This window comes from Anomalospiza imberbis, chromosome 17 (genome assembly GCF_031753505.1).
Source record: "Anomalospiza imberbis isolate Cuckoo-Finch-1a 21T00152 chromosome 17, ASM3175350v1, whole genome shotgun sequence".
NCBI classification, from domain to species: Eukaryota; Metazoa; Chordata; class Aves; order Passeriformes; family Viduidae; genus Anomalospiza; species Anomalospiza imberbis.
Genome location: NC_089697.1, coordinates 7,018,731 through 7,044,173, shown reverse-complemented (window position 1 = coordinate 7,044,173; position 25,443 = coordinate 7,018,731). Strand labels below are relative to the sequence as shown.

The 25,443-nt window shown below is 50.1% G+C and overlaps 1 protein-coding gene across 1 annotated transcript; it reads left to right on the top strand.

Annotated features, from left to right (window-relative positions):
* The first annotated feature begins 12,935 nt into the window (after positions 1 to 12,935).
* Positions 12,936 to 24,131, top strand: LOC137484444 (BPI fold-containing family B member 4-like). Its single transcript, XM_068208310.1, has 16 exons — positions 12,936 to 13,063; positions 13,657 to 13,786; positions 14,556 to 14,670; positions 15,111 to 15,215; positions 15,458 to 15,613; positions 17,175 to 17,238; positions 17,606 to 17,669; positions 18,104 to 18,195; positions 19,195 to 19,368; positions 20,002 to 20,055; positions 20,649 to 20,816; positions 20,928 to 20,995; positions 22,054 to 22,096; positions 22,583 to 22,646; positions 23,017 to 23,093; positions 23,645 to 24,131. Exons 2-16 carry the CDS (start codon positions 13,675 to 13,677, stop codon positions 23,666 to 23,668), a joined length of 1,380 nt encoding a protein of 459 aa, XP_068064411.1. The 5' UTR covers positions 12,936 to 13,063; positions 13,657 to 13,674; the 3' UTR covers positions 23,669 to 24,131.
* Positions 24,132 to 25,443: the final 1,312 nt, after the last annotated feature.

Below are 25,443 nucleotides of genomic sequence, written 5' to 3'. Positions count from 1 at the left end.
TGCTTCTGCCTACACCTGACCCGGGTCTGTTTTTCTCCAGATGATGCCCCAAATCCATCTGTTTCTCCACATTTAAATAAGGTAATTTTACTAAGAATTTATTAAAGGCAGTCTGTTGTCACTGGGGTAAGAGTTCTGTGTTATAACTGCACGTCTGCTTTAGCAAATACAAAAGAGTTTTGTTAAATATCTTCAGTGAGCCTTTCTGGCTCTTCCCTTCACCCTGCGCACTTGATCTCATGAAATCTTGATGTCAGACTAGGGAGGCCAAATGAGTGAAGTCTTTGTGTTTGTTAATTCTCAGAATCTCACAGGTGGAGAGATCCCAGCACTCAGGATCTAAGGGTGTTTGCTGCCTCCCCAGCACAGGTAATCCTCTGGGGTGGAGGGTGAATCTCCTCTCATTCTCTACCCCAGGGGAAATGGTATTCTGGGAAAGCTCATTTCCTACAGACTTTAAATCAAGTGATGGGTGATGGAACTCCAGGATTTAAATGCTCTCCACCTCTGGAGTGTCTGGCAAGTCCAGCTGACATGCTTCCAGCATCCGTGTCCCTGGCCCATGCAGGACCAGCCAGACTTGGGAGTGCTTACTTGCATTTATGTGGGCCTTGAAAGGCTTCTTAAATTGTGTGAAGTTAATACAATGGGAAAATGGATTTTTCCTGCCCACCTAAGCAAGCCTTTAGTGATTAATGCTGTAAAATAAAAACAACAACAACAAATTCAGTTTTATAATGCGCTGTGGATTTCAGGTCTGTGAAAAATGTGTTTCATAAAGGAAATTTTTCCTCCTTCTAGAAGTGTTTCAAAACCACCTTATCTTCAGAAAAACCCCTTGCCTCCACAGCTGCATTTGGATGCTAATGGGATACATGGCTTCATAATTCTTTGTCTCCTTTCTTGCGTTTGTGCAAAGCTAAACTCTATTGCAGTGCAGAAATGATCTGCTGGAGAAAAGCTGCGCAGAGGAGCGGCTCCATTCTCTGGTTGTGAAATGAGTCGAGTTTTCTCATCTGTTTTTCTCAGAGAGATGCATTGTGTGCCATAACTACAGCCAGAAAAAGGGAATCCTGAGGTGGAGTGTGAGTTGCCACAACCTGCGAGAGGCAGGTCTGTGTCATTTGCTGAGGGCACAGCAGGATCCAGGGGCTCTCCCACCCCAGGAGCCATCAGTGACCTCAACGCTCCTGAAGTGACAAATGTCCAGCCCAGCCAGGTGGGTCCCTGCCCTGCTCAGTCCTGCCCGAGCTGGGGGCTTGGTCCAGCCTTCCAGGGGTTTATCCCTAATCCACTGGGCTGGATGTTAGCCAGGGCTTTGTCTGAGAGGTTTCAGAGGCTCTGTTCCAAGCTGTAGCCAAGCACGCTCCTAGTTGGAAATAATGGCACGCTATGAGTCGGGATATTCTTCCTGCTTATGGAGCCATCCAGGAACGGCAGGCATGGATTATATGACTTGAATGCTGCACTATTTATGATGTGTGTTCAGCCACCTGAATCACGTTGGCAGTGTTCGAGCTTTGCCTGGATAATTGATTCAAATGTAAATTGAATGAATAAATCCTGAACAGCTAAAATATGCCCTCTCTTTATCTTGATTCTTTTTTCTTCTTTGTGCTGAATGGCATAGAAAATAGGGAGTTAGAATCTCATAAATAGATATTTGACTTCCTTTGTTGGAGGCAGGTAGAGTGAGGTTTGTATGCACTGTTTGGAAATGCTTCACAGTTCTGTTTATGGAATTACGAACCTGTTTATGACTTGGCTTCTGTATTTCTGGTCAATAATCTGCTTGTGGCAATGTTTGTGCTGCTCTTCAATGGCAAGACCAGGTGGTTATTTATTTCAGTAAATGCACATTAGTCAAGGGCAAAGTATCAGAGAAATTATTTTTGTTGCTGTTTTTATGGCCTTTGAGTGAAATATTGTGGGGAATGTGTGCCCAGCTGGCATCAAAGGCTGCTTTGGTTTGGAAATCTGCTGACAGGGACTTGAACTGGCATCAGGACAAGCCTTTGTGAGCTTTTTGTGAAGGTTTTAAGCTGTTTTCCCTTAAGGCTTCCCTGTTTCATCAGACAGGGCTGATGTGCTGACTAACACCAACAAAGCAGTGCTCTGGAGCTTTCCTGGGTGTGTTTAATCAGCAGTTGCACAGATGGGAGCTCCTGGGGCCGGTGTCCTGCCAGAACGGTCTGGAGGCCCTTCACTCCCTTATCCCCGGAGACTGCTGCTCCTGGTTCTGCTCCTGGAGCAAACATTCAGACAGTGTGTGGAATGAAGTGCTTGGCATTCCTCAGGCTATAAATATTGGGGCATTTTTCCTCTCTCAGGACAGGAATCCCAGTGGTGCCCACACCAGGCACTGGCTGCTCCCTGGTCAGGGTTTTGCTCTGCCCTCATCAGCTTTCCCTTTGCTCTGGCATTAAAAGAATGAAAACACCCCGAATGGATCATCTCTGTCCCTTGGGACTGTCACTTCTCACTGGCAGCTCTTGCTGTCAGGCCCTTCAGAGGCACCAGCACTTCGCAGCACGTGTTAAACACCCATCTGCCTCCCCTCACTGTTCTGGTGTTGGAGTCTCTGGGAGCCAGAGCCCACTGGAGTGTGACCTCCATGGAGTGTGCCATCCATTGAATGTGTTTCTGCTCCTGCAATGCTTCCCTGAGTCCTTAGTGTCTGTGTGAATGTCCAGACCTGTTTTGCATCTCATCAACTTCTTGGCTTAGGAGATGTCCTCTGGCAGAATATCCCATGTTTTAATTGCTGATGTGAACATCCATTTCCTCCTGCCAGTTTTCCAGAAGCCCCAAATCCCACTTCAGCTGTGTCTGCCACAGTCCTGTTTGCTGGAGGGCTGGTGCCTCTGTGATTGTTTGATTTTACTTCTCTTCCTGCTCACCTCACCATGATGCTGCTCGGGGGTGATGGGTGCAGGGACCCACTGTACCCTGGTGTGTCAGCAGTGCTGGGATGTGCTGCCTGTACCACTCCCAAAGACATTCCAAGCTCCATCTTTCCATGACCCCTCCACCCTTTTCTTTCCCCCATCCCAGCCTCCTGGCAGCACCCAGAACACCCAAAGCTCCCCTGACTGTGCTGGACTCTGTTGCTTCTGCAGCTGTACAGGAAGAGCTTTTTCTATGCCCTGCATCTGCTGCCAGCTGTTGAGCATCAATATTTATACATTTTTTTAAATACAACTTCTTGTTTGTGCATTTTGTTTATAGGGGGAAAATTGCAAATAAAAGAGTACATGTCCAAACTTGCCACTATCCAGAACTTGAACATCCCTCTCCTATCTCTGCTGGGCTATTAGGAATGGGAGATTTGGTGGCTGGCTTCAGAGACCAGCTTTGGCTATTTAGAAAACATCCATTCAATAAATCATAAGGGGAGCAGCTGCCGTTCTCTGCTGAGCCAAGGCACATCAGATAAAATATTGCTCATTTATTTGGTTTGGTAGAAATAAAGTTGCTGTAGTGGAACATCATTACAGACTGTTCTTAATTCACCTCAGGGCTATTTCTAATAGCAGCACACAACTCTCCTGTGACAGCCTGAGTGAATGAGATGGGTGTTTTGATGTCAAGCTGAATGTAAGAAAGGTTTTAGGAATCAAAGCTTTGAGAGAGAAATAACTACTGTTTGTGCTGTGATACTGGAAGAGGTCCCTGTTTTATTATTAGCACTATAGCTATTGAAAGCCCTGACACTTGTTCCTGGGGGATTTGAAGCAATTCAAGCCGTGAAATACTGTTTCAGCTCAGCCTTTTACAAGTCACTGCGTGTCGGTGAAGCCGAAGGTGGCTTTGATCGCTGGTGGAGGCACCCAGGGCTGGCGTTAACTTAATAATATTAGTTTGATTTTCTCAGCTGTGTGGCAGCTGGGAGCCCTGCAACTGCCCAGCCGTGGTGCACAGCAGATATCTGCTGCTGGCCAAGCACGAAGGCTGGGGAGAGGCTGTCCAAAGCCTCTGAATTCAGACCTGATGCTTTGCACAAAGACAATCAGTGTCATGCTCAGTAATGGGGCCATGACATCTGTAGTGATGGTTCCTACTGGTCTGAAAAGATGCTGGAGACTGTTACTTTAACAAAAAAAAAAAAAAAAAAAAAAAAAAAGTCTCAAGATGCTTTATCTCCTCTTTGCATCAGGGCTTGGCAAAAACAAGTGAGAATCTTGTGGCTCTGAAATTGCCCCTGTATTGCAGCGGGACAAACAGCCACTGCCATGGTGTTTGCTGTGTTATGTCCCTAAAGCCCACTCACCTGGGTGAGGCAGCAGGTGTTTCACCTTTGTTTGGTGTGGAACACCGCCGAGAGGAGCCTTGGATCCTGCTCTGCCACAGGGTGTTGCTTTGCCCTTGCTTGTCTTAATCATTCTCTAAAAAATAGAGGCAACTGGTGGAAAATGTGTATTTGCTCCAGCTCCCAGAAAAACAGCTTGTGTTTCTGAGAGTGTTCCAGCTCACAGTGCAGGAGCAGGGCTGGGTTCCTGTGTGTGAGATGTGTTTGGCTGCCAAACCCGTGCCCTTCACTGGGATGGAAGTGCAGTGCTGCCCTCGCTGTCGCTGACACTTGGTCAAGGCAGCACTGCCACCCCTCAGTCCTGGGCTTTCCTCCTGAGCCTCTTCACCAGTGGCTCTGGGGGGCCCTGTGTCAGAGGCAGGTGGGGAATCCTGAGTGAGTGACAGGATGCTCGTGGTTCCTGGGAAGAAATGGACAACAGGAGGGAAGGATTTGCAGGGTGCTTGTGTTACCAGAGTTTCACACGCAGCGTATTTCACATGCAGCGATGCTCCTGCTGCCCGTGGCCACGTTGAACACACCCCTCCTCTGACAGCCCAGCTAGACCCTGCTTACAATAACTTCTGCTGGAAGAGAAAAAACAATTGCATCCTGAAATAGCAAAGCTGAAGGAGCAGAGCTCTCCTGCCAGCTGCTGCCAATGACCTTGATTCCACATGTGAGGCCTGCAAAGTGTCATAATTCAATAAGAATATTTATACTGAGCTGCACGGCACAAGCTCAAAGATTCCCAGCTCCTCATTTCCATCTGACTAATTTCACGTGGCCAATAGGGGAGTCAGGTTTTTTATTCAGACTCTCTGGTCCAAGTAAACCTCCAGAGTGCTCATCTCCTGTACATAAAAGTTGCTCAAAATAGTGGTGATGGAGCTGTTTAGTTCAGCTGTATTTCCATGCTATCGGTGACTTTAACAGCAGGCCCCTGCAGACGGTGTCCCTTTGATGCTGGGTGCTGTATGGCACATTAAAAATCCTTAACTTGGTTCTAAAGCCTCACTAAAAACCCTACTGGGACTTTGATGTTGAGAAGATTCCACTCAAAGCGCCCAAACCCTGTGAAGCTCCCCAGCCTTATCTCAGAGGCAGGACAGCGAGCGGCTGCCTCAGGCGAGAAAATATCAGTGGCAGCAAAAACGTGTAGTGATTATTTACAGTCTGAGCATCTGCAGTCAGGAGAGGCTGTTGGAAATTACCAGATCCCGGTGAAGCCATGGAAAACTCTGTTCTTCGTTTTGAAGACAGTTTGGAGGGCTGCACACTGAGGTTCAGTGTTTGGGTATCAGGGTGATCCAGCTGAAACACCTTGGCAGAGCACGTGGTGATTTCACACACAGATTCCAGCTGTAAGCACCTGTGCCCCCAAATGTTTACCAAGGGAGTTTCTTGCTCAGTGATGGGATGCTAAAAGCAATTGTGGATGCTTATTTAGGTTTTAATTAGTATTGCGGTGGGTTTTGAACCATGCTCCTTCCTTGCTGCTGTGCAGGTGAAGGACACGTGGTTCTTTCCCACAGAATGGGGGGTGGCTGGGGCCTTTGGCATGGCTTTGTCCCTTTGTGCATGTGGGGAGCTCTGCTGTGGAGCTTCTTAATAGATGTTGTTAACAGATCAGTCTGTGCTATCAAAGTTTTGCTTTTACTGTGTGAGTGAAATCATCCTTGAGCCACATTGTTTTTGTAACTCAGAATCATAGAACGGTTTGGGTTGAAAGGGACCTTCCAAAGTCATCGAGTCCAGCCCCTCTGCCATGGGCAGGGACATCATCCACTACACCAGGTTGCTCCAACCTGACCTTGAGCACCTCCAGGCATGGGGCAGCCACAACTTCTCTGGCCATGCTGTGCCAGTGTCTCACCAACCTCATTGTAAAAAATCTTCCTCCTTATCTCTGGCCTAAAAGTTTCCTCTTTTAGGGAACAGGCCCTGCTAAAATGTCTGTTCCTATCACTCTGTGTGTGTGTCTGTGATGCTGTAGTGTGAGTTATCTGGCCCTGGCATGTGCCCCAAGCCCCTGGGTTGGGTCCATGCTCAGGACTGGTATTGCACTCCTTGCCATGTGTCAGGTCGATATCAAATAGCTCTTTTAGTGAAAGGGGAATGAAATGATCTCTCTCTATTTTGTCTTTATTGCGTTTGGTGGACAGGAATCGATCTGCCTGCACCGGGAGTAGCTTTAAGGAGCTTTATCCGCTCCATGAACCTTCTGTGGAACCTTCCCAACCCAACCGGTGCATTTTCCATTCTAGCTCCAAAACCCCAGTGTTCCATCAACAGCCTCCTGCCGCCCTGCACTGCCCCGTGCCCCCTTCCCTGGTCACCGCGGGCGGCCGGGGCTCCGTGTCGGGGGTCCCTGCCGGGGGTCCGTGCTGGGGGTCCATGCCGGGGGTCCCTGCCGGGGGTCCGTGCCGGGGGTCCATGCCGGGGGTCCCTGCCCGGGGGTCCGTGCCGGGGGTCCGTGCCGGGGGTCCCTGCCGGGGGTCCGTGCCGGGGGTGCCTGCCGGGGGTCCTTGCCGGGGGTCCCTGCCGGGGGTGCCTGCCGGGGGTCCCTGCCCGGGGGTCCCTGCCGGGGGTCCGTGCCGGGGGTTCCTGCCGGGGGTTCCTGCTGGGGGTCCGTGCCGGGGGTCCGTGCCGGGGGTTCCTGCCGGGGGTCCCTGCCGGGGGTCCCTGCCCGGGGCGGGGTCCGGGCCCCGCCGGCCCCTGCCCCGCGGGCCGCTCGCCGCCAGCAGGGGGCGGTACAGCCCAAGGGAGCCGCCCCGAGCTCCGGGGGCCGCGGGTTCGAGTCCCGCGGTTCCAGCCCCGCGCTGGGGGTCCGTGTCGCTGTCCCTGCTCGGGAGCGTGCTCCGCGGCCTCTCCCTGGTGCTGCTCTGCGCTGCGTGGGTGCATTTCACCAGAAACCCTCCAGGCCTGTCCCCAGGTTAGCCCTGGGCCCGTGCGCCCCCTGCACCGCGCGGCTGCTCCTCGCTCCCGTCTCTGCTTTCCCTCTGCGAGAGCCGAGGTCCTCGCCCATCCTTTGCACTGGAATGGCTCTTCCGTGTGGAAGCATGGGGACCCAGGGAGGATGCGTAAGATATGTGGCATCTCCTCGGTGCATACACACGGGATGGGTGCTCTCACATACCAGCACCAGCTGTAGGTGTGAACTGGGACGCTGAGCCCCGCGGGGTCAGAGGCAGGGCAGCCGCCTACCTGTGCGGTGTGACCCTGTTCTTTGCCCTCCAGCCTGCTCGGGACTTTAATGCCTCTTTGTCCTCTAATGTCTTTTTGCCTCCTCCTTTCAGAATCACATCGGTTGTTTTGATGTTTCTGCCCCAAGACAGAATCGACACACCATCACTAAACTGAGGGAAGGGAAATGGCATCTGGGTGAGTTAGACCTCGTCTGTGCTCGTCAGGCTAATTAACTCATCAGCAAGGTTTGTTTAACATGAACTCACTCTCTGGTTTTAGCTGCAATTTCTTTAGAGCAGTCGGTGTCTTCCTGGATATAAGCATTTATTTCCATAACGCTGACTCCAAACCCTGCCTGCCTGCAGGGCTGTAATTTATCCCCTGAGGAGCATCTGGACAAAGCAGGGTACTAATTCTGCCACCTGTGCTGATGATGTGTCCGAAGAGACTATGTCAAGTCTCTATTAAAAGCTGTGAATAAGACAGAAAGCCTGAAATCTTTGCTTCTAGAAGATGTATGAATGTAATATAAAGCTGCTGCTAATTCTTCCCAGGGATTAATGGAGACTATCAAGGACAATTTCACTCAATACAGCTTTTCTTTTTGTAAAGCAAAGCTTCCCCAGACCTCAGGCAAGGCAGAAACATGACTTTGAGTCTGTGTCACTATCCTTCAGTCAAATAGAATTAGCTGTCTTTATTTAAAAATCTTCGCTGGCACCACAGTGCCAACACTTTCTGAGACAACAAAATGGACAGAAATCCATTTTCCAGCCTGAGAGGAAGGCAAAAAATAAATTGGAAGAATGAAGAGTGAGGAGGAATTGAGGCATTCACAGCACTCGCAGTGCGAGTGATTGGAAGTGATGGGAAGAAAGCAGGAGAGGGATTTATTTGCTTAAAACATGGAACTGGAATTGACTTTGAGGTGCACATTGCATCACTGAAAAACTCAGGCTACTGTGGCTCTGCTGGGGGCATGCTGGGCAGCAGCAGGAAGGGAGGGAGGGAGAGATGGAAGGAGAGATGGAGAGATGCTGGTGTAGGTCAGCTACGGCAGAAACCAGGGATGGCTCTGGCCATGCACCCCAAACACAGGGCAGACAGCTGGTGTGTGCCCTGTGGTCCATCACTGGAGGCTCCTGGCAGTCCTTCAGGAGGGTCACAACCTCTTCTGCTCACCAAGTGTGCCTTGTGTGGGGCCAGCTGAGAAAGGATGCCCCAAGGAATCCTGGAATGGGCCAAACCTGAAAGTCCAGATGCAAAACACCCACCCAGAAAGGTGCTCAGGGCAGCACTTTGGCTGTACTTCAGTCTTTGCAGTGACAGATAATGATAAAATATTGCAAAACTTGGTGAACCCAGTGCCTGCCCAAAGCAGCTGGGAAGGGATTTGCAAGGCTGCTTGGGTTTCCCTGGGTGTCCCTGTGAGCCCTCCAGCCTGTGCTGCTGTCAGTGTTGTGTTGGGGAGCTCTGGGCAAGGTCTGAACACCGATCTGCAGAAGTGGCTCCATTTTTGCACTGCAGAGTGTCCAGCGAGTGACGCTTTTCTGTGCATTTCTTTCCCATCTCACTGTGCTGCATCTGCCTGATGAAGTTTGTCACTTTTGGGGGGCTGATAACATTATGCTCCTTCTGCTTCCATTGGCGTCTCAGAAGAAGAAAATTTCCTGTCTATAAAATTCCTGGAGACATCGATTTGTGCTTATGTCATGGCAGTGATTTTACTCGGCTTTGCTGTTTATGCTCAGCATTGCGGATGCTTCCAGAAATCAATGCTGCTGCTCTGCCTCCTCCTGACAGGCAGCTCTGGGAGCTGTTGCCCCTGCCTCTGTGTCCGTCTCCCTGTTTTCCCTGCCTGGACTCTCTGTGTGGCCCTTGCCTGAGATGATGTTCCTGCTTCTCAAGCTGCCCGTGTAGGAAACTGCAGGGCTGAGTGATCAGACACGGGTACAGCTGGAAAGAAGGGTTCTGACGTCTGCCCACGCACGCCCTGCCGCGGGTGCGGGGTTTGTGCGCCAGGCAGCAGCCCTGGGTCAGCCTGAGCTTGGCAAGGCTGGCTGTGCTGCAGGAGTGATGGGTATTAATGAAGCTGCTCTGCCCTCCTGGGCTGCTGACAATGGGAGCTGCTAAACCGGCTGTAAATCTGGCCCTGGGGATTGTGGGTTGCTGTCAATCCTGGGCTCTAGTCGAGTCCCAGAAGTTGAGGAGGGTTTGAGCTCTTCAGTCCTTACTAAAACCTTCCAGGTCCTTTCTAGGAGACTCTAGTTTATGCTTTGTCAAATCCTATTGCTTGAAATTAGTTTTGGAGCCTGGCTCTGGGAAGATTAATCCATCCCAAACCAACCAGAACACAGGTGACTCTATGGAGACAGTGCTGCACTAATGCCGTGCTTCTGGTGCTGAATTCAGCGTTTTACACTGCATTGGGGAGCTCAGAGACAGCTCCTTCCTTCCACTTCCCTGAGCAATTTCATTAACAGGACTGGAAAAAAATCTCCCCTGAACAAACCAGCTCGCAGTGAGGCAGACGAATCAGAGCAGTGAGTGACACTTTTCCATGTGCCCGTTTTCCAGGCTCTGGACTGAGCTGCCCCTGGCCGAGGTGCCTGACCCCCTCCCAGGGCAGATCTGGTATGTTGCCATATTCCCCAGTAAAATACTGGGTGGGGAAAACAATTAATCACCTGAGCTTCAGCATTTCAGAGACCAGGCTGTGAGTTCACAGCCCAGCTGCAGTCAGCACTTAAAACTTAATTTGTTCCCCCCTGCCCTTTCCCAGTTTCTGTTCCAGCACAGCAGTTTGCTGTGTCATTTTCCTCCCCCAAGTGCTTTCTCCTTCCCCTTGAGCTGCTGCCTTCTTGTTGGCATCAGGGAGTTACTTCCATGGACATCTGGGCTGAGCAGTTCATTAATGTTCACAGCATCCGTTTGGAAGCGGTCACGGACTCCTAGGAGGTGTCTCTGAGAGGGAAAAGGCTGAACATCTGTACAAAGCAGCTCCATAGCACAGGCTGCAAGTCCTTCCACCAGATTTAGGCTTTTTACCTCAAGAGAGAGAATTCAGTGTATGTATACTCTAAACAAGGAGTTATTATTTGCCCATTAAAGAATTTTAACACTCTGAGGTTGCTCTTTTTAATTTTAATTTTTTTTTTTTGTTTGTCACATAGCAGTGAAGGAAAGTTGTGCTCCTGTAGCCTGCAAACCTCGGAAATGTCTCAAAACCACCATCTGTCATTAAAATGTAGTGCAAAAATTCTGATTTTATTTCATCTTCAGCATTGCTCAGCATTTTAATTTGACCTGTATGGTGCAATTCTCCTAAGTTTTCCCTAGGCTTCCATGGTTCTGAATATTAGAGAAAAAAAAAAAGTTAATTTAATAATATTTAATAAGTTATTACATTTAATTACTTTAATATTACTCTTCTAAAGATGCTGTTGCTTTTCAACCTGCCTTCTTGCAGAATCCCAAGCCTGGGGCAGTACAGGATGGCAGAGGCTGCTCTGGAGCATTTCTTCTCTGTGGGTGTTGGCCTTTCCTTGAGCCCTTCTGCTTTCCAGCAGTTGTGTTCAGACAATCTCTTCTACAATTTCTTGCAATGCTTTATTTTAATATATCTTCCCTTGTCACTGCAGGACTGAATCCAGCCTCCTGGTAAGTGATATCTAAATCACTGCTGCAAGGAGAGGATGAAATATGGGCGCATGAGAGGGGAGACAAGGGATGTGCCTGAGGAGGAAAAAGTCACAGAGCAAGAAGAAATATGGACAGGGAGTGTAAAATGGGCCGTGTTCCTCACAGCTGCTGTCAGTGCTGCGGTTCAGGTGTGGTGCAGGACGTGTGTATGGACATGGATCTCATGGAACAGCGAGAGGATGGATGGGAGCACCTGGCTCTGCTGTGCACCTGCACATACACCACGACTCAGGTGCTTATTGCACACACAGGGACACTCTGGAGCCAGCTGGAGATCCACACTGGTTCATGCTCAGCAGCTGGCTTTTGCCAGCAGTGATATCCCTGCACACAGCTGGAGCAGTCTCATGGACACTTCACTGTGGGTGTGTTCATGGTGACTGCTCGGCTCGGTGCATTTGGATCTTTGAAAGGGGACAAAAAAGGAGCAGCATGGATAGGTTGCCTGTTAAGACCATCTAGTTCATCCCCTGGTTTTGGGACTAGGCTGTCACCAACACATCAAATGCAGTGCTGGTAGAGTGTTAAATAAAACAAGTTTCTGTGACAAGCAAAATTTTACTCCATTGAGCCCGAGCCCAGGGCAGCACATGCTGAGGGACTCAGTGCTCACTTTGCTGCTACTGCAAGAACACACCTCGTGGAGTATTGAAGAGAATCCTGAGTATATTTTTCTGCCTTCTGTATTCTCAGGGGACAATTAGCCTTAAACTCACTGTGGTGGTAGCAGCTTTCTCCTAACTTCAACTTGAATGTATCAGCTTTGTTTGTTCCTGTGCCAACGCTGAGCCCAGGCAGCTCTCCTCCCTCTCTCCTCTCCTTCTCCTCTCCCATGTTTGTGGAGAATGATTGTATCTCTGCTGCTCCCTGTTCCATGAGGCTGAGCACACCAGCCCCTCTCTGGCTCCCCAGCTCTCTCAGCAGCCCTTTGCTGCCCAGTTTCCCCCCACGTCCATCCCAGCTGAACACGGGTGACCAGACCCAAACAAAGTGCCCAGATAAGATCTTCTCGGGGCCCTGCACAATGGAAACTTCTGCATTGCCCAGCCAAGGCATCTCCTGAGGGGTGAGAGTCTCATTCCTGCAGGATGAGACTTTCCTTTGAAATCCATGTTGCTGCTACAAGTGTTCAGCTACCGTAAGTGTTGCTTATTCAAAACTATGATAATCGTTGGCTTTGTGCGTTTCAATACAACTTCATTTTTTACATGGCATTTTACAGATCCATCCAAAATCAATCTAAATGCCAACCTTTATCAGATCTCTGCAACTCTCAGCATTGCTTTTTGTCAATAAAATATTTTTCTAGGACTCCACTTGAAACAGGAATGAGTTTTTTTAAATCTCACACCTCCTCAGGGATGGGAAAAGTAGATATTTTCCTACTCTAAGTCTCCTGGAACCCATGTTCCTGTGTTCTGTGTGCTGCCTCCGTGCACAGGCAGCCCCGTCAGCGTTCTGCCAGGATGCTCCAGTAACTCTCACTATTTCCTAAAAAGGTTGTTTTCCTCAAAGCACAGGGATCCCCACTGGAGCCACCATTGCAGGGCATCCTTTTTAAGATAGATTGGGGGTGGGGGGAAAAAAGCAGCATCTGAGTGATCCAGAGGGCACAGAGGTCCAGTCAGCGGTGACATTGCCTTGTATAAATCAAGAGAGGTGGCAGCTGGGTGTTGCTTGCAAGGAGCAGGAGCAAAGGGATGGCTGCTCATGGGCCAGGGAGGCTGAGCGGAAAAGGCGTGTCGGCTTGGCTGCAGATTTTATATAAGGGCCACTTCTTTCATCTCAGCTGTGGGGAAAAAAGGGACACCACAGAGTCTCGAGGAGTCCAGAGGAGCTTGAGTGGAGCCAAGAGCCCATCCCAGCTGGCTGCAGCTGAGTCAGGTAACATCCTCTGTGTGCTGGTTGTGTGGTGGCAGGGTGGCAGGTGCAGTGGCAGGGTCCTCATTCTGTAAGTGCTCGACTGCTTTGGTTGGAGATTGTGCTGGGCACCACGCTCCTGATCGCCTCCCTATGTCTGCTATGACATAATTAAATTTATGTTACTCATTATTAAGTTATAACTTCTAGCTGGCTTATTTTTATCACTTGTTCTTTAGTTTTGTACTTTTGAAAGGTAGAAGGAGCACAGATAATCCTCAGATGCTTCTCTTGGCAAAGCCCCTCACCAAAACACCTGTAACTGTGTAATGCAGGGATACAGAAATAACTTAAAAATCAAGTTTGTCTTCTTTTGTGTGAACATTTTGGGCCGGTCACAAGGGATGAGAAAAGGGCTTTTATTAACCCACACGTGGAGCCTGTGCATGTGTGTGGACATGAAGAAGGTTCTGTTGCTCTGGGCTTGAACAGAATCTCCTTTGATCTGGATAGAGTAAAGGAGGGATTCCTTTCTTGACTTCTTTCCTCATAAAAACACCGGGGTCACTTCTGAGAGTTTTTTCCCTCACTGTCCCCTCTGATGTCCCCCTTGCCAGCAGGGGAATCTTCTGGAGATGATGGTTTTGAAGCTTTTTGGAATCATCTTTTTCTGTGGCCTCCTCTCGCCCTCTCAGGAAGTCTTGTCTGGCCTGTCCTGTGCCGTCAGCCCGCGGGCAATGCAGAATGGTAACTACAAAAAACACCTCAAAGCTGTGTTTGCTTTGAAAGCTCTGTGGGACTCTGATGGGGACTAAAACTTCCTGAGTTTTACTCCCCATCATCTTTATTTCATAATTCCTCAGGGCTGCAGACTTTGCTCAGAGCCCCTGAGAGCCATCACCAGATTCATGGGTCAGGGAAATCTCTGCTCCAGAACTGGGGCATGTTTCAGCTCCAAGCAGCCACACAGAATTTCAGGGCTAGATCTGGGTTATTTCCTCTTTTTTTCTCAGTTTCTCATTTCCATATTGGAGCAGCTGATATTTGACAAACAGCTGCTGTGAAGTAGCAGACATTATAATATTTGCAATGTTCAGGCTTGTTTCAAGTTGTTTCTACTAAAAAATTCCAAAAGCCAAAAGCAAAAATAAACAGGCAAAAATCAACAAATAAAAACCCCTTTGACAAAGGGGAAATGAGTTATGAGTGGAAGCCCAGCCTCTGAGTGGGGTCACTGGTGCTCCTGGCTGTGCACAACCAAGCTGTGATGTTTGACTTGGAGCCTGGGATGCTCTCCACTGCTACTCCTCCTGTTTACTTCACCAAGGGCAGCTTTGGTTGATTGCACCAAAGTTATAAAATACCATCCCTGTGTTATTTGACTGCATGGAGACAGCTGATGCCTCCATGAGGGGTTTTGGGGAGCGGAGGGGCTTTGCTGTGCCAGGATGGATCTGCCTGAGTGGGGAGAGGTCACTGCTGCCCATGCTGGTCCTCACACACAGATGTTTTCCAGTTCTCTCAGATGCCATAATTCATAATGGGCTCATCCACCAGCACCTGCAGGGTCTTGTGGTTCCCAACATCATGGGTGAAGGGAGTCAGCTGAACTCTCCCACCAGCATCACGGAGTAAGTGCTTCACTGTGAGTGCACCTTCAGCAGCAGTTCTGAACAAGACGAGCTGTGCTGGCCCTGGCATGGTTGGCTTGGGCTATTATCCTTCTTTTATTGTGGTACTGAAATTCTGACCCCATAACTTTGTCTGTGGGGTCACAGTGTGGGTGGCAAGGGACACTGCAGGTTGTGGGTGCAGACTGACAGCTCTGGCGGTGCTGTTAATGCCTGGCACCACTGAGAGAGGGAAAAGGGACCACAGAGGGAAACAGCAGACAGCTCTCCAAAGTCAGCTTCCACCCCAGTCTGGTTCTAGGCTGCCTTCTTGTCTCTTATCCTTGTACCTCCAGCTGGAATTGGCTGGGGTGCTGTGGGTGCCGTGGGTTCTCCCTGGGTGCAGCTGCTCCTACTGGGAGGTGTTTTTAATTTGTGCCAGCCTTTGCTGTTGTTCACAGCCTGCACCTCATCAAGGTCCGGGTGCCCAGGCTGTCGGTGGTGCTGCTGCCAGGGATCGGGGTCCAGCTGACCATCGGGGCAAAGCTGCAGCTCAGAGGCAACTGGTGAGTGGGGGATTCAGGATGGACGTTGAGGGAAACCCCTACCCTGACATATTTTGCATCTCTTAAGGATTTTGACGTGTTTCTTACCTATAATAAAGTCACAGAGCAAAACAGACACCAAAAGATGACCCGTGGCATTGGTAATAGTCTGCAGGACATGGAGAAGTCTGTTTCTCCTGGCTTTGGTGAGTTTCTGTGTGTAGAGGCTGAGAGATGGAATAATCCCATTTGCTTTTTTGCAGCTTGGTTGGCCTGCTCTCAGAACTCATTGATATCTTAGTGGAGGTGAACATTACTGCAAACATTAAATGCACGAATTTTGAATCTGGCACGTTCCAGGTTGTCACTGAAGACTGCCTCTGCATTCTTGGGGCTATAAAGATCAAGGTCCTTTCTGGGTAAGTGCCTCTGGATTTATGTTTTCATTATGTGCAATCCTCTCCTCTTTATTAATATGGACAGTCTGCCAGGACACAGACGGTGCTCATTGATACAGAGCCAGGCCTCAGGGATGGAATTTCTTCCCTATTGCCAATGCCAACTGCATCAGTGGAATGAGGGTTAATTTGCCCTGTTTGCCTGTGGAGATTTTAAGATCTGAAGCATGAGGTTTGGTACCTTTCCCAACACACTTTCTCTAGATTTAGCTAGAGAATTGATATCCAAAGAGTAGGAGTAATAGGGCTGGGAGAATTCCAGGAAAACAGGACCATTGCTTTCCCTGGTTTTGTACTCTGCCTTTGGCTGCTGTCCCAGGAGAATGCCTGGCATGTGGAGTTTCCCTCTGACTGCTGTGGTTGTGTGAAATTCCATGCAAATGTCCCATCTCTTGCTCAGTCTTATTAAATTCTTGACAGCAAGGATTTGCTGACCTCATGTATTGATGAACGCAGCAGTAAATTGATCATGGGAAATATTTTCTTCTATTACTTTTGAATTACTCACTTTTCAGGTTCATCAAAATTCTCCTAATTAATTTTTGCATTATGCATTGTATTTCAATCAGTGCAGCTGCTGCTTTGAAAAATGCAGTGTGAGTGAACAGAGGAACACGACTCACCTGCTCTGGGGGTCATGGTTCAATTTTTAGCAGGATTTAAGTGATAGTCTGCAGGAAGTGAACTCCTAGAGGGGCAAGGGAAGTGTAGATATACACAAGTGACTTCATGGCAGCTCCTCAGATCCATTTGTAGGCAGAATTTGGGCATAAATAACAGGTGCTCTATGAATTCCTGCTGTCTGTGTCTTGCCAACTCAACAGTCCAGAAATATATTGATTATCAGACAAAACTGCCTCTGTGCTGCTGCAGGCATCACAGGTCCTGAGCGAGTTGTTCAGCAGCAGTGTGGAAATGTCACACAGCAGATTTCTCCTCTTGTTATTCCAGATGCAAATCATTTGTTCCCAGTAACTAACATGAAGATATTTCCTAACAGCTCCCTCTTCCCTTAACTACAGCACTGATTTAAATACCTGAGGGAGATACCAAGCACAAGGTTACACTGTGAGAGGCTCACTTCTTTCATGCAGTGAAAGCTCCCTGAGAGCTGAAGGAATATTTTCTTCACAGAAAGGGTTGGCAAGCATTGGAACAGGCTGCTCAGGGAAGTGGTAGAGACACCATCCCTGGAAATGCTTAAAAAAATTAGGCTATGGCACTTGAGGACGTGGTTTAGTGGGGAACATGGTGGTGGTGCAGAGCTGATGGTTGGACTTGATAATTTTAGATGTCTTTTCCAACCTTAATGATTCTGTGATTCTCAGCAATGAGTCAAATTTTCCTCTCAGTGGCTCTTTTTTATCTCCAGCCCCTGCTCTGGTGAGCATCAGCCACAGCACTGGCCCTGAAGGGATGACTGAGGGTGTAGGAGAATATAAAATGAAGGCTGGAGATCTTTTTGTCTCCTGTCCTGGAGCTTTGTTTGTGCTGATTTGGAGTTTTATTCTTTCTTTTCCAGCTTACTCACCCTGTCAGTGAATGAGCTGGTCCTTCGCCAGCTGACAGCGACTCTGCCCGCTTTGGTATGTCTGAGGATTGTCCTCCTTTCACAGCTGAAACACAGAAGTACTGCGAAAAACTGGTTACAAGGCCACAGCAAGATCCGCTGTCTGTCTGTGCTGCTCTCCCACATCACTGCCATGGGGCTGGGGTGTCCACAGGGCTGCTGCCTGGAGGGTGATGCCTCAGATGTTCCCCAAAGCAAAACATTCCCTTCAGCGTGGTCCCACAGCTCCAGGGACGCTCCACTGCCCCAAGTCTGTCACAGCATCCCTGCTGTGTCTATTGCCATGCAACTTTTTCCCTGGTGGGGAAAGGAGGAACTCTGGGCAGGCTGTGGGTGATGGTGTGAGGGGGGTTGAGCAGTCCCATTTCTGCTTTGTGTTGCAGCTCTGTCCCGTGGTCGATATCGTGATGAACCTTGTGAACATCCATCTCTTGAGCACTCTCAATGGTGCGTTGCTTGTGGAGGGTGAAGCACTGCTTCCATCTGTTTCCCACAGTGGGAACAAGAACTATTTCTCACATCAAGCCCCTCAGTGCATCAACAGAAGTCCAGCACTTCTGCAGGGCTGTTGTTGAGCCTGGAATTCATACACCAACATTCCAATGAACTTCTCCAACCTAGGCCCTCCTTATTCCATTTTTATGCATCACCTTTGGATTTTTCTTATTGTCTTTGATCCTCTTTTGGTGCTATATCCTAAAGGCAGGTCCCACCAAGCTGAATTTGGGGATGTTCTGGCCTTTTGGAGTAGCAGCAAGCACCCCTCAGCCCTGAATGCTTGGACCTGTTTGTGGGTGTGGGGGCTGGTGGCCCTTGGGGTCAGGGGAGGCTGTGTTGCTGCTGATTTCCTGGTGCTGTAACGATCCTTTTCCTGTGAGTAGCGGTGATCCCGGTCGGCACAGCAGGAACAATCCACTACCAGCTGGCCAGCATCCCCTACACCTCTGGCAAGTTCCTTGGGCTGGATTTAGATGTAAGTTAATGGTGGGCAGCAGGACCCTGGGAGCGTGGCTGTGCGTTGCCTTTCAGTGTGCTCACCCCATCCCATGGGAGCTGTAGAATCCCAGGAGGAGCTGGGATGGTGATTTGTCCTGGAAATGCAGCTCCTAAGTGCTTAGATCTTTACCCAAATCACCACTAAGCCATTGTGTGTGCTTTTATTCTTGCGCTCTGTATGCCAGCCTTCCCTGAGTCTGCCCGAGGCTGTGTCTGTTGGATGTAGCTGCTGGGATGAGCAGTTCTCCCTCTCCTTATAGGATGAGCAGTTTTCCTCATCTCCCTTGCCCTACAGACCTGGTGTTGGTGCTTTTTGCCTTTGCTGTTCAGTCTCTGCGATAGGTGAATGCTAAACCAGGCTAATAGATGTATTTTTTACTTCTGTCCCACTATGGGAGGTGGGGGGGTAAAAGCAAACTATTTGCTGACAGAAGAGCTTAAAAAAAGCCAGCAGCTGGAGAGAAGCAAGTGGGACATGAGCACTAAAGAGGAGCAGGGGCTGATAGCAGACGCTGCTGCCTGTGAAACCCATGCTGCTGCACTGGCTTTGGTGCAATGACTGCATTGGGAGGAGCCTTTGCCCCCCAAGCCCTCCGGATGGTCAAAATCAGTCTCCTTAGCAAAAAGTCGGTGTCAGTGTGGGTGGCTGTGGAGCCGGAGGGTGGCTGGGGGGAGCTCTGGGATCACCGTGCAGCACCGTCACCCTCGGCGCTTGGAGCGAGACCTCAGGGATGAAGTGAAGCAGTGATCTGTGATTTGGACAGAGTTATTAGCTAATAGCACCTCAGTTAGGCAGGCCCGCCTTTATCAGCTCCTGCCATCTATGAAACAGAGGGAGCTGCTCCGAGTCCGGTGCTTTCCCGAAGCTCCGAGGAGAGGAGGGAGGGATGTTCAGCTGGCACTGCCCCGCACTCCTGGGGGACCCCAGCGCGCCTCGAGCCTTTGAGGGCTATGTCCGTGTCACCTCTCTCTGCAGGGCGTGGTGAAGCAGGTGGGAGGCAGCACCATCCCCCACGACTCGTCCCCCTCTGCTTTGCCTCCTCTGATGGACCGGCTCCTGCTCTTGGTGATGCGCCAGGGCTTCCTCAATGCAGTCCTGTCCCTCCTGCTGCAGCTGCCGCCACAGACCTTCCCCTGCACGCCAGACGCTGTGAGTGCAGCAGGGCCTGTGTTTCATGCCGGAGCGAGTGACAAGGACAGGCGTCAGCCTGGCCTCGGGTCTGCTCAGGGAGGGCTGTTTGTGCCTGTCCCTGGGTGTGTGCACTGTGCGTGTGCTCGCTGCCAGCGCCTCGACCCCAGCACTGCCTCCCCCCTGCCCTTCTCAGAGAGCTGTAAGGGCACCTGCACTGCCCAGCTGTGCTCTTGTCTGTAAGGACACCCCTGGGGACACCGGCTGAGAGCAGTTCTGTACTGGTCATGCCATGGGCTCCTGCAGGCTGTGAGCCTTTCAAGGAGTCTGCAAAATGCCGCAGAGAAAAGACATTGCATGTGTGCTGTGCCATTCCCCAGGTGTTTGCATTTCCCGTGCCTCTGATCTCGACTTCCAATGGGAAATGTTAGGGGTCCACGCACACTGGCAGGTGTTGAGAGTCTCTGGGGGACATCACCTTCCACAGCTGGGTGCTATCACCTAAACAACTACCAGGAGTCACCCAGACTGCTGGGGAGCACTGGAGAGAGTGGGGGCTCGGGGTGCCGTGTGATGGGGTGGCCCTGGCAGGATGGGTGTTGTTGGAATCAGCTGGAGGGCTCATGGGGGCTGCTGGTGCTTCTGTTCCCACAGTTCTCCGGTGCCAGCCGCCTGCATGAAGCCATGTGGACCATCGTTCCTGCTGGGGTGAGGAACTTGTTCTGGCACAAGGGTTTGTGTAAAGCTCTCCAGGATACACCTGGATGTGCCATCATGCCTCTGCCAAAGGTCCCCAGTATTCTGCTCCCCTCCACTTGCACCAGCATGGCCTGAGCCTGTCCTGCTGCCCGACCAGCTGATGGGAGTGGGAGAAGGGACTGGGGGTTTGCACAGCCCTGCCCAGTACCTGCTCTTCTGCATGCCATTGTCTGTTCCAGCCTTCTCCTGCTCCCTGAACAGGGGAAAGCCTTCTCTCGACCTGTAGCCATTGACATAGAAAGCTGATAAATATCTCCTGTTTCCTTGTCTGGTATATTCCATTTCTTGGGCACCCTCTGACACCCACAGCCCCCTCTGTGTCCACCTTGCCTTCCTCATCCCTTCTGCCCTCAGCATGGAGAGCTGATCTGTGCTGCCAGGCCTATTTGCTCTGAAATTTGGCTTGTCCAGGGTATGTGTGACCTTGGGGAGGCCCTGTGGAGCTATGGGGCTGTGAGAGTCTGCCCGAGGACTGCCAGTCCCCTGCCTGGCTGGTGTGTAGGGGGCCAGCAGCCACCTCCATGCATCCCCAATTCCCACAGTGCTCCGCCTGCAGTGGGAACAGTCCTCTGAGCATCAAACTGGTGTTGAGAGGAAACCCGCTCATCCTCTTGGAAGAAAACAAAGCCAGTGTCAAGCTTTCGGTCCTGATTCAGCTGTTCGGTAACCACTTAGACGGATCCATCCTCAACTTCCTGCTGCTGAAGGCTGTGAGTGTGGATGGAGCTGCCCCCGAGGGGTGCAGCGTGCAGCCAGCTGGGTGAGTGGTGGCTGGGATGGGAATGGTTCCGTGTGCTGAGCCTCTCCCTCTCTGCTTGCAGGACCTTGCTCTAAACGTCCGCGTGTCGATTGTTGGGGGCAGGCTGGTGCTGCAGCTGGCCTTGGGCAGGTGAGCTGTCCCCTCATACAGGTGGGGACATTCTCTGTGCTGCAATGTTAGCTCTGGGGCTCCTGTCTTGAAATGTTTTCTGTGTCTGTAAACCAGACATTTCATCTGAATGTGAGAATTTCATACCTGACTGATGGCATAAGGTAAATGGGGTAGTTCAGGAAGGATTGCAGCAGTTGGAAAGTTTTAAGAGGCTGGAGGAAAAGTGTGTCAGTTTTATAACAAGGAGGAATGAGGTAACCTGAATAATTGTAAGACTGTCAGCTTGACTTTGATCCTGGGCAGTGGTTCGAAATGCCTGATATTGGACATGAATGATAAAGCAGTAAAGGAAAGTGCTGTCATTAATGCCAGTCAAGGTATGATTAAAGATTGGAGAGCATTCCTTATAGCGGGAGGTTTGAGGATTTGGGGCCATTTAGCTTGTCAAAGAGCTGGATTTAGAAGCAAAATTGGCATAGCTTGTATGCAGCAATATAGGGAATAGAAATGCATCAAAAGGCTTTTAATTCAATAGACAAGGGTATAACAAGATTCAATAGAAGTAGAAAAGAGAAATTGAAAGTGGAAATAAAGCATCCATTTTAGGTATGGATAGTCGTGTGATTGCAGTGATAGATGAGGAGCTGTAGCAAATTCACCAGACTGTGTGCTTTTACATAGAATCACAGAATGGTTTGGGTTGGAAGGGATCTTAAAGATCATCCATTTCCAGCCCCCCTGCCACGGGGTTCCAGAAGCTCTGCTCTCAGCTGGTCAGAAGCTGTCTCCTTCCTGAAAGTGAAGGGAGGGAGAGGGAAGGCACAGCCAGGAGCTGTGTGTGCCCTGCTGCAGTGCTGCATCATTGACAAGCAAATTTAAATTAGGTTAAGCTTTTATTTTCCTATTTTCTTTTCTCTCTTGCAAGCGCCAGCCCCTGTTTTTCATGTCACAATGCAGGTGTCCCTTTGTGGGTCTCTGCCCAGGAGCTGAGTGTGCTTGGAAGTGGCTGGGGTCTGGCTGTGGGCTCTGGCTGGTGCCTTGTGTCTGACCTGCTGTTTGCTTTCCTTTCCCTGCAGCACTTCCCTCTCCTTGGAGTCTTCTGATGTTGGCATCAGTAATGTAAGTCTCTAGCACTAGTCTGAGCTTTACTGGGCAGGGAGAGCAGCCAAGCATGATGCCCTGTGGCTCTTGGGGAGGGAGGGAGGCAGGCAGTGACTGTGGGATGCTGTGATGGATTACCCCTGCTGATGGTCAGAGCTGTTAGCTGCTCTGTGGTGAAGGTTGTAGCAATTCCTTTGTTGCTGGGGTTTCTTTTTCCCTTCTGTCTTTTCTAATAAAGAAATGTAAAGCTGAAATCTGTTTGTTTGTTCACCTCTGCTTGGGCAAAGCTCGCATTGAGCTGCAGCAGAAGTGTCATGAGGCAGAAGTTTTTCTAAAGGAAGGACTGAATACAAATTGAAGAAGAAAAGTAGATTCACTTTAAAGAGAAGAGGGACTGTTCTTTTGCTGTGTCAGTGGGCAGTGGTTTGCAGTCCCAAGGGTCCTGCTTGCTGCTGGCATGGGCCAGGCAGTGCTGCTCATGTGGTTGTTCCTTCTGTGATTCAGATCTCCACCCTGAAGCCCCACTGCAGCAGCTTGCTTGTGGAAACATTCCTGCCTGTGATCAATGGTAAGGTGACCAGAATGGCTGTAATGTTGGGAGCACTTCGAGTTCTGGGCAAGGAGGGAAGAGGGGGCTGTGTGTGTGTGTGTGTGTGTGTGTGTGTGTGTGTGTGTGTGTGTGTGTAAGATGTACAAGAAGTGCTGGAGCCATTAAAACCCTGAAATCCCAATTTTGAGGATGTAGTTAAAAGCCCAGCCTTATATTTGCACCATCCCACCCCAGCATCAGTTCTGGCAACAGTCAGTGATGGAGAACCTAATGAAAGCCAAGCACGCAGTGATGGCCCTGAGAAGCTCTGCTCCCTGTGCCCTCCCTGGAGCAGCTCTGTCATGGGGTGAGCTGGCTCAGCATGTGAGGACCTGTCTGTCCCCTGCAGGTGCCCTGAGCATCGGGATCCCACTGCCAAAGGTGCTGCGCATTCCCTTAGTGAATGTGGATTTTCAGATAAAAGCGGTGAGTGCTCGGATGGGCTGCTCCCTTCTGTAAGGCTCCAGGGCTGTTCACAGGACCCTGCCAGTGCTAGCTGGGTGTGCAAGAGCTGTAGAATTCAATCCCTGAAAGACTGAAAGGGCTGCTCTGTCTGACCTCCCTCAGGTCAGGGAATGTTCCTGAGGATGTGATGCCCACACAAGGTGTGGGCCCAGCTGCATCATGAGCAGTGCTCAGGCACTGGGGCAGGTCCCAGTTCTCTGTCCAGGCCCTCTTTTCTTTCTGAAGAACTCAGAGGGAGCAGCTCTGATGTGGATCCAGGCATTCAGGCAAGCCCTCTCCAGTGGCACCATTCAAAGAGTCTTGAATTGCCCCAAGTTCCAGCCCTGTTCACCCTGGAGGTGTCCTGGAGTAGCTGGGATATTCCCCAACACCTCCCAAAGAGTTCTGTGCCCTCCTTATTACAAACTGGACACGAGGACTTTTGCAGGAGGGTTCTGTCTTTGCTGTGTGTTGTGAACCAACATCCCTTGATGGGAGATAATGTGTTTGTGTTTCTCCCTGCTCTCCTCCAGGGCCTGTTGGTGTTTCTGGTGTAAGCTGTGGAGCCTGAGGCATGGACAGGACAGTGGGGACAGAGAGAGGAAGAGAGCAACGAGCATGGGATGCCAGGACCAGCATTATCTGCTTTTCTTTACTAAACTTGATTCAAGATTCTTGATAATATTTAAGACACTTTAAAGTGAATTGGCTTGTGTGAGTACAGTTTGACACTTGCATAAGCCTAACCTGACTGGCAGCTCTGTGTACAAATATTTATTTAGAGAAGTTGGTGTGATTTGGGGGTCACAGTCACAGCAGTTGAATGCGGTGCTGCAGTGGAATTTGGAAATTTTTTCTGAGGTAAAACTTTTCCTGATAGAATGAAAAAGTGAATTTGCATGTGGCTTCTGAAGTGAATCTCCCCATCCTTGTCCAGGAGGGTGTGAAGTGCCGAGTGGGAGCTCAGAATACATTTGTCATGTAACTCTTTTAATAAATGTTCTTTTTTAGTGCTTGGAATGAGGTTCTGGTTTCTGATGCTTCTCGGGGTGAGCTTCTGTCCTGCCTCCACTCTGGGATCTTGTTCTTTTGTGACAATTGATATTTTGAATTTGGGTTTGAAAAGTCTTCCCACTTGAACTTCCTGGGAAAAAAAATTGAACTTTCAGTAGCTCCTCCTGGCTTGATAACCTGCTGACCAAATGCTAATCCACAAGCAGAAATCAAAATTAAATCGAATTTCCAAAGGTCATGAAGCATTTCCTAATAGAATCTGGAGGGAAAACTTCCTTACCAGAGGACTGAGAGGTCTGATAGCCCTGGAGAACACCCGTCTGCCTGCCAGAGCCATATCTGCTTAAGCTCACATCACAGCCTGCTGGTCTCTGCATGTCACAGTGACAAGAATCCCAGCATTTTGGATTTAAAAAAGCCCAAATTATTCTGTGTTTAAAACATTTGCAAATCTCAGGTTTTAAATGGCCTCTCCAACACCAGTTTTTCCCAGCACTGGATGTTATTACGAGTGTGTTACTTACTCCTTGTGTCCCCAGAAGTTGTGGCAGTCTGGCACTGACCAGGTGAGGGATGGGGCAATATTCCACTCTGCATTTCTGCCTGAAGGTAGGAACAGCTCAGTATCTGTGAGGCCAAACCTGTGGCTGCTGCATGAGCTCCCATCATCGCTGTGAGATGCTGCAGAGGAATCACTGAACGTGGCAGAGGAGGTGCTGGACCCATTGGGGGTCCCTCTTTGTGTGAGCTGGCCAGCGCTCTCCTGAGCTGTGCCAAACACAAACCTGGTGTCACACACTGTCACCACATGGGATGGCCTGCCTCGTGTCCAGCAGAAAGGCTTTAGGTGGGTTGAAGTCCATGCTGACACTGAAGATGGGTGTCCTGATGAGTATAAACAGCTCTTTTTATTCCCAGCATGGTGCAGACTGATGCTGTGCTCCCCAGAGACTGTTCAGCTGCTGGTGACACAAGCCTTGTCCTGTCCCTGGGCAGAAGTGCTGTTCCTGTGTGGTGACAAGGGGGTGCACTGAAGCAGCAGGCTGGGTACAGCCCCACTGCCAGCTGAACCCCTGTGGAGTGAGGTGCCAACAAGAGTGAACACTGTGGAGCTTTGGAAGCTGCTCAGGAGCCAGGAGCAGGGAGCTCAGATCCTGTTGCTCGTGTTCTCTGACACCAGCATGCCCTCAGAACTGGCAGAGCAGGGTCTGGGGGTCTGTGTGACCCTGTTACCTGGAGAACGGGATGAGTGACAACTCCCCAGCAACCTGTGCTGGCATCTGCTTTGTGCCACTTCAGGGCTCCTGCACTGCTGGGA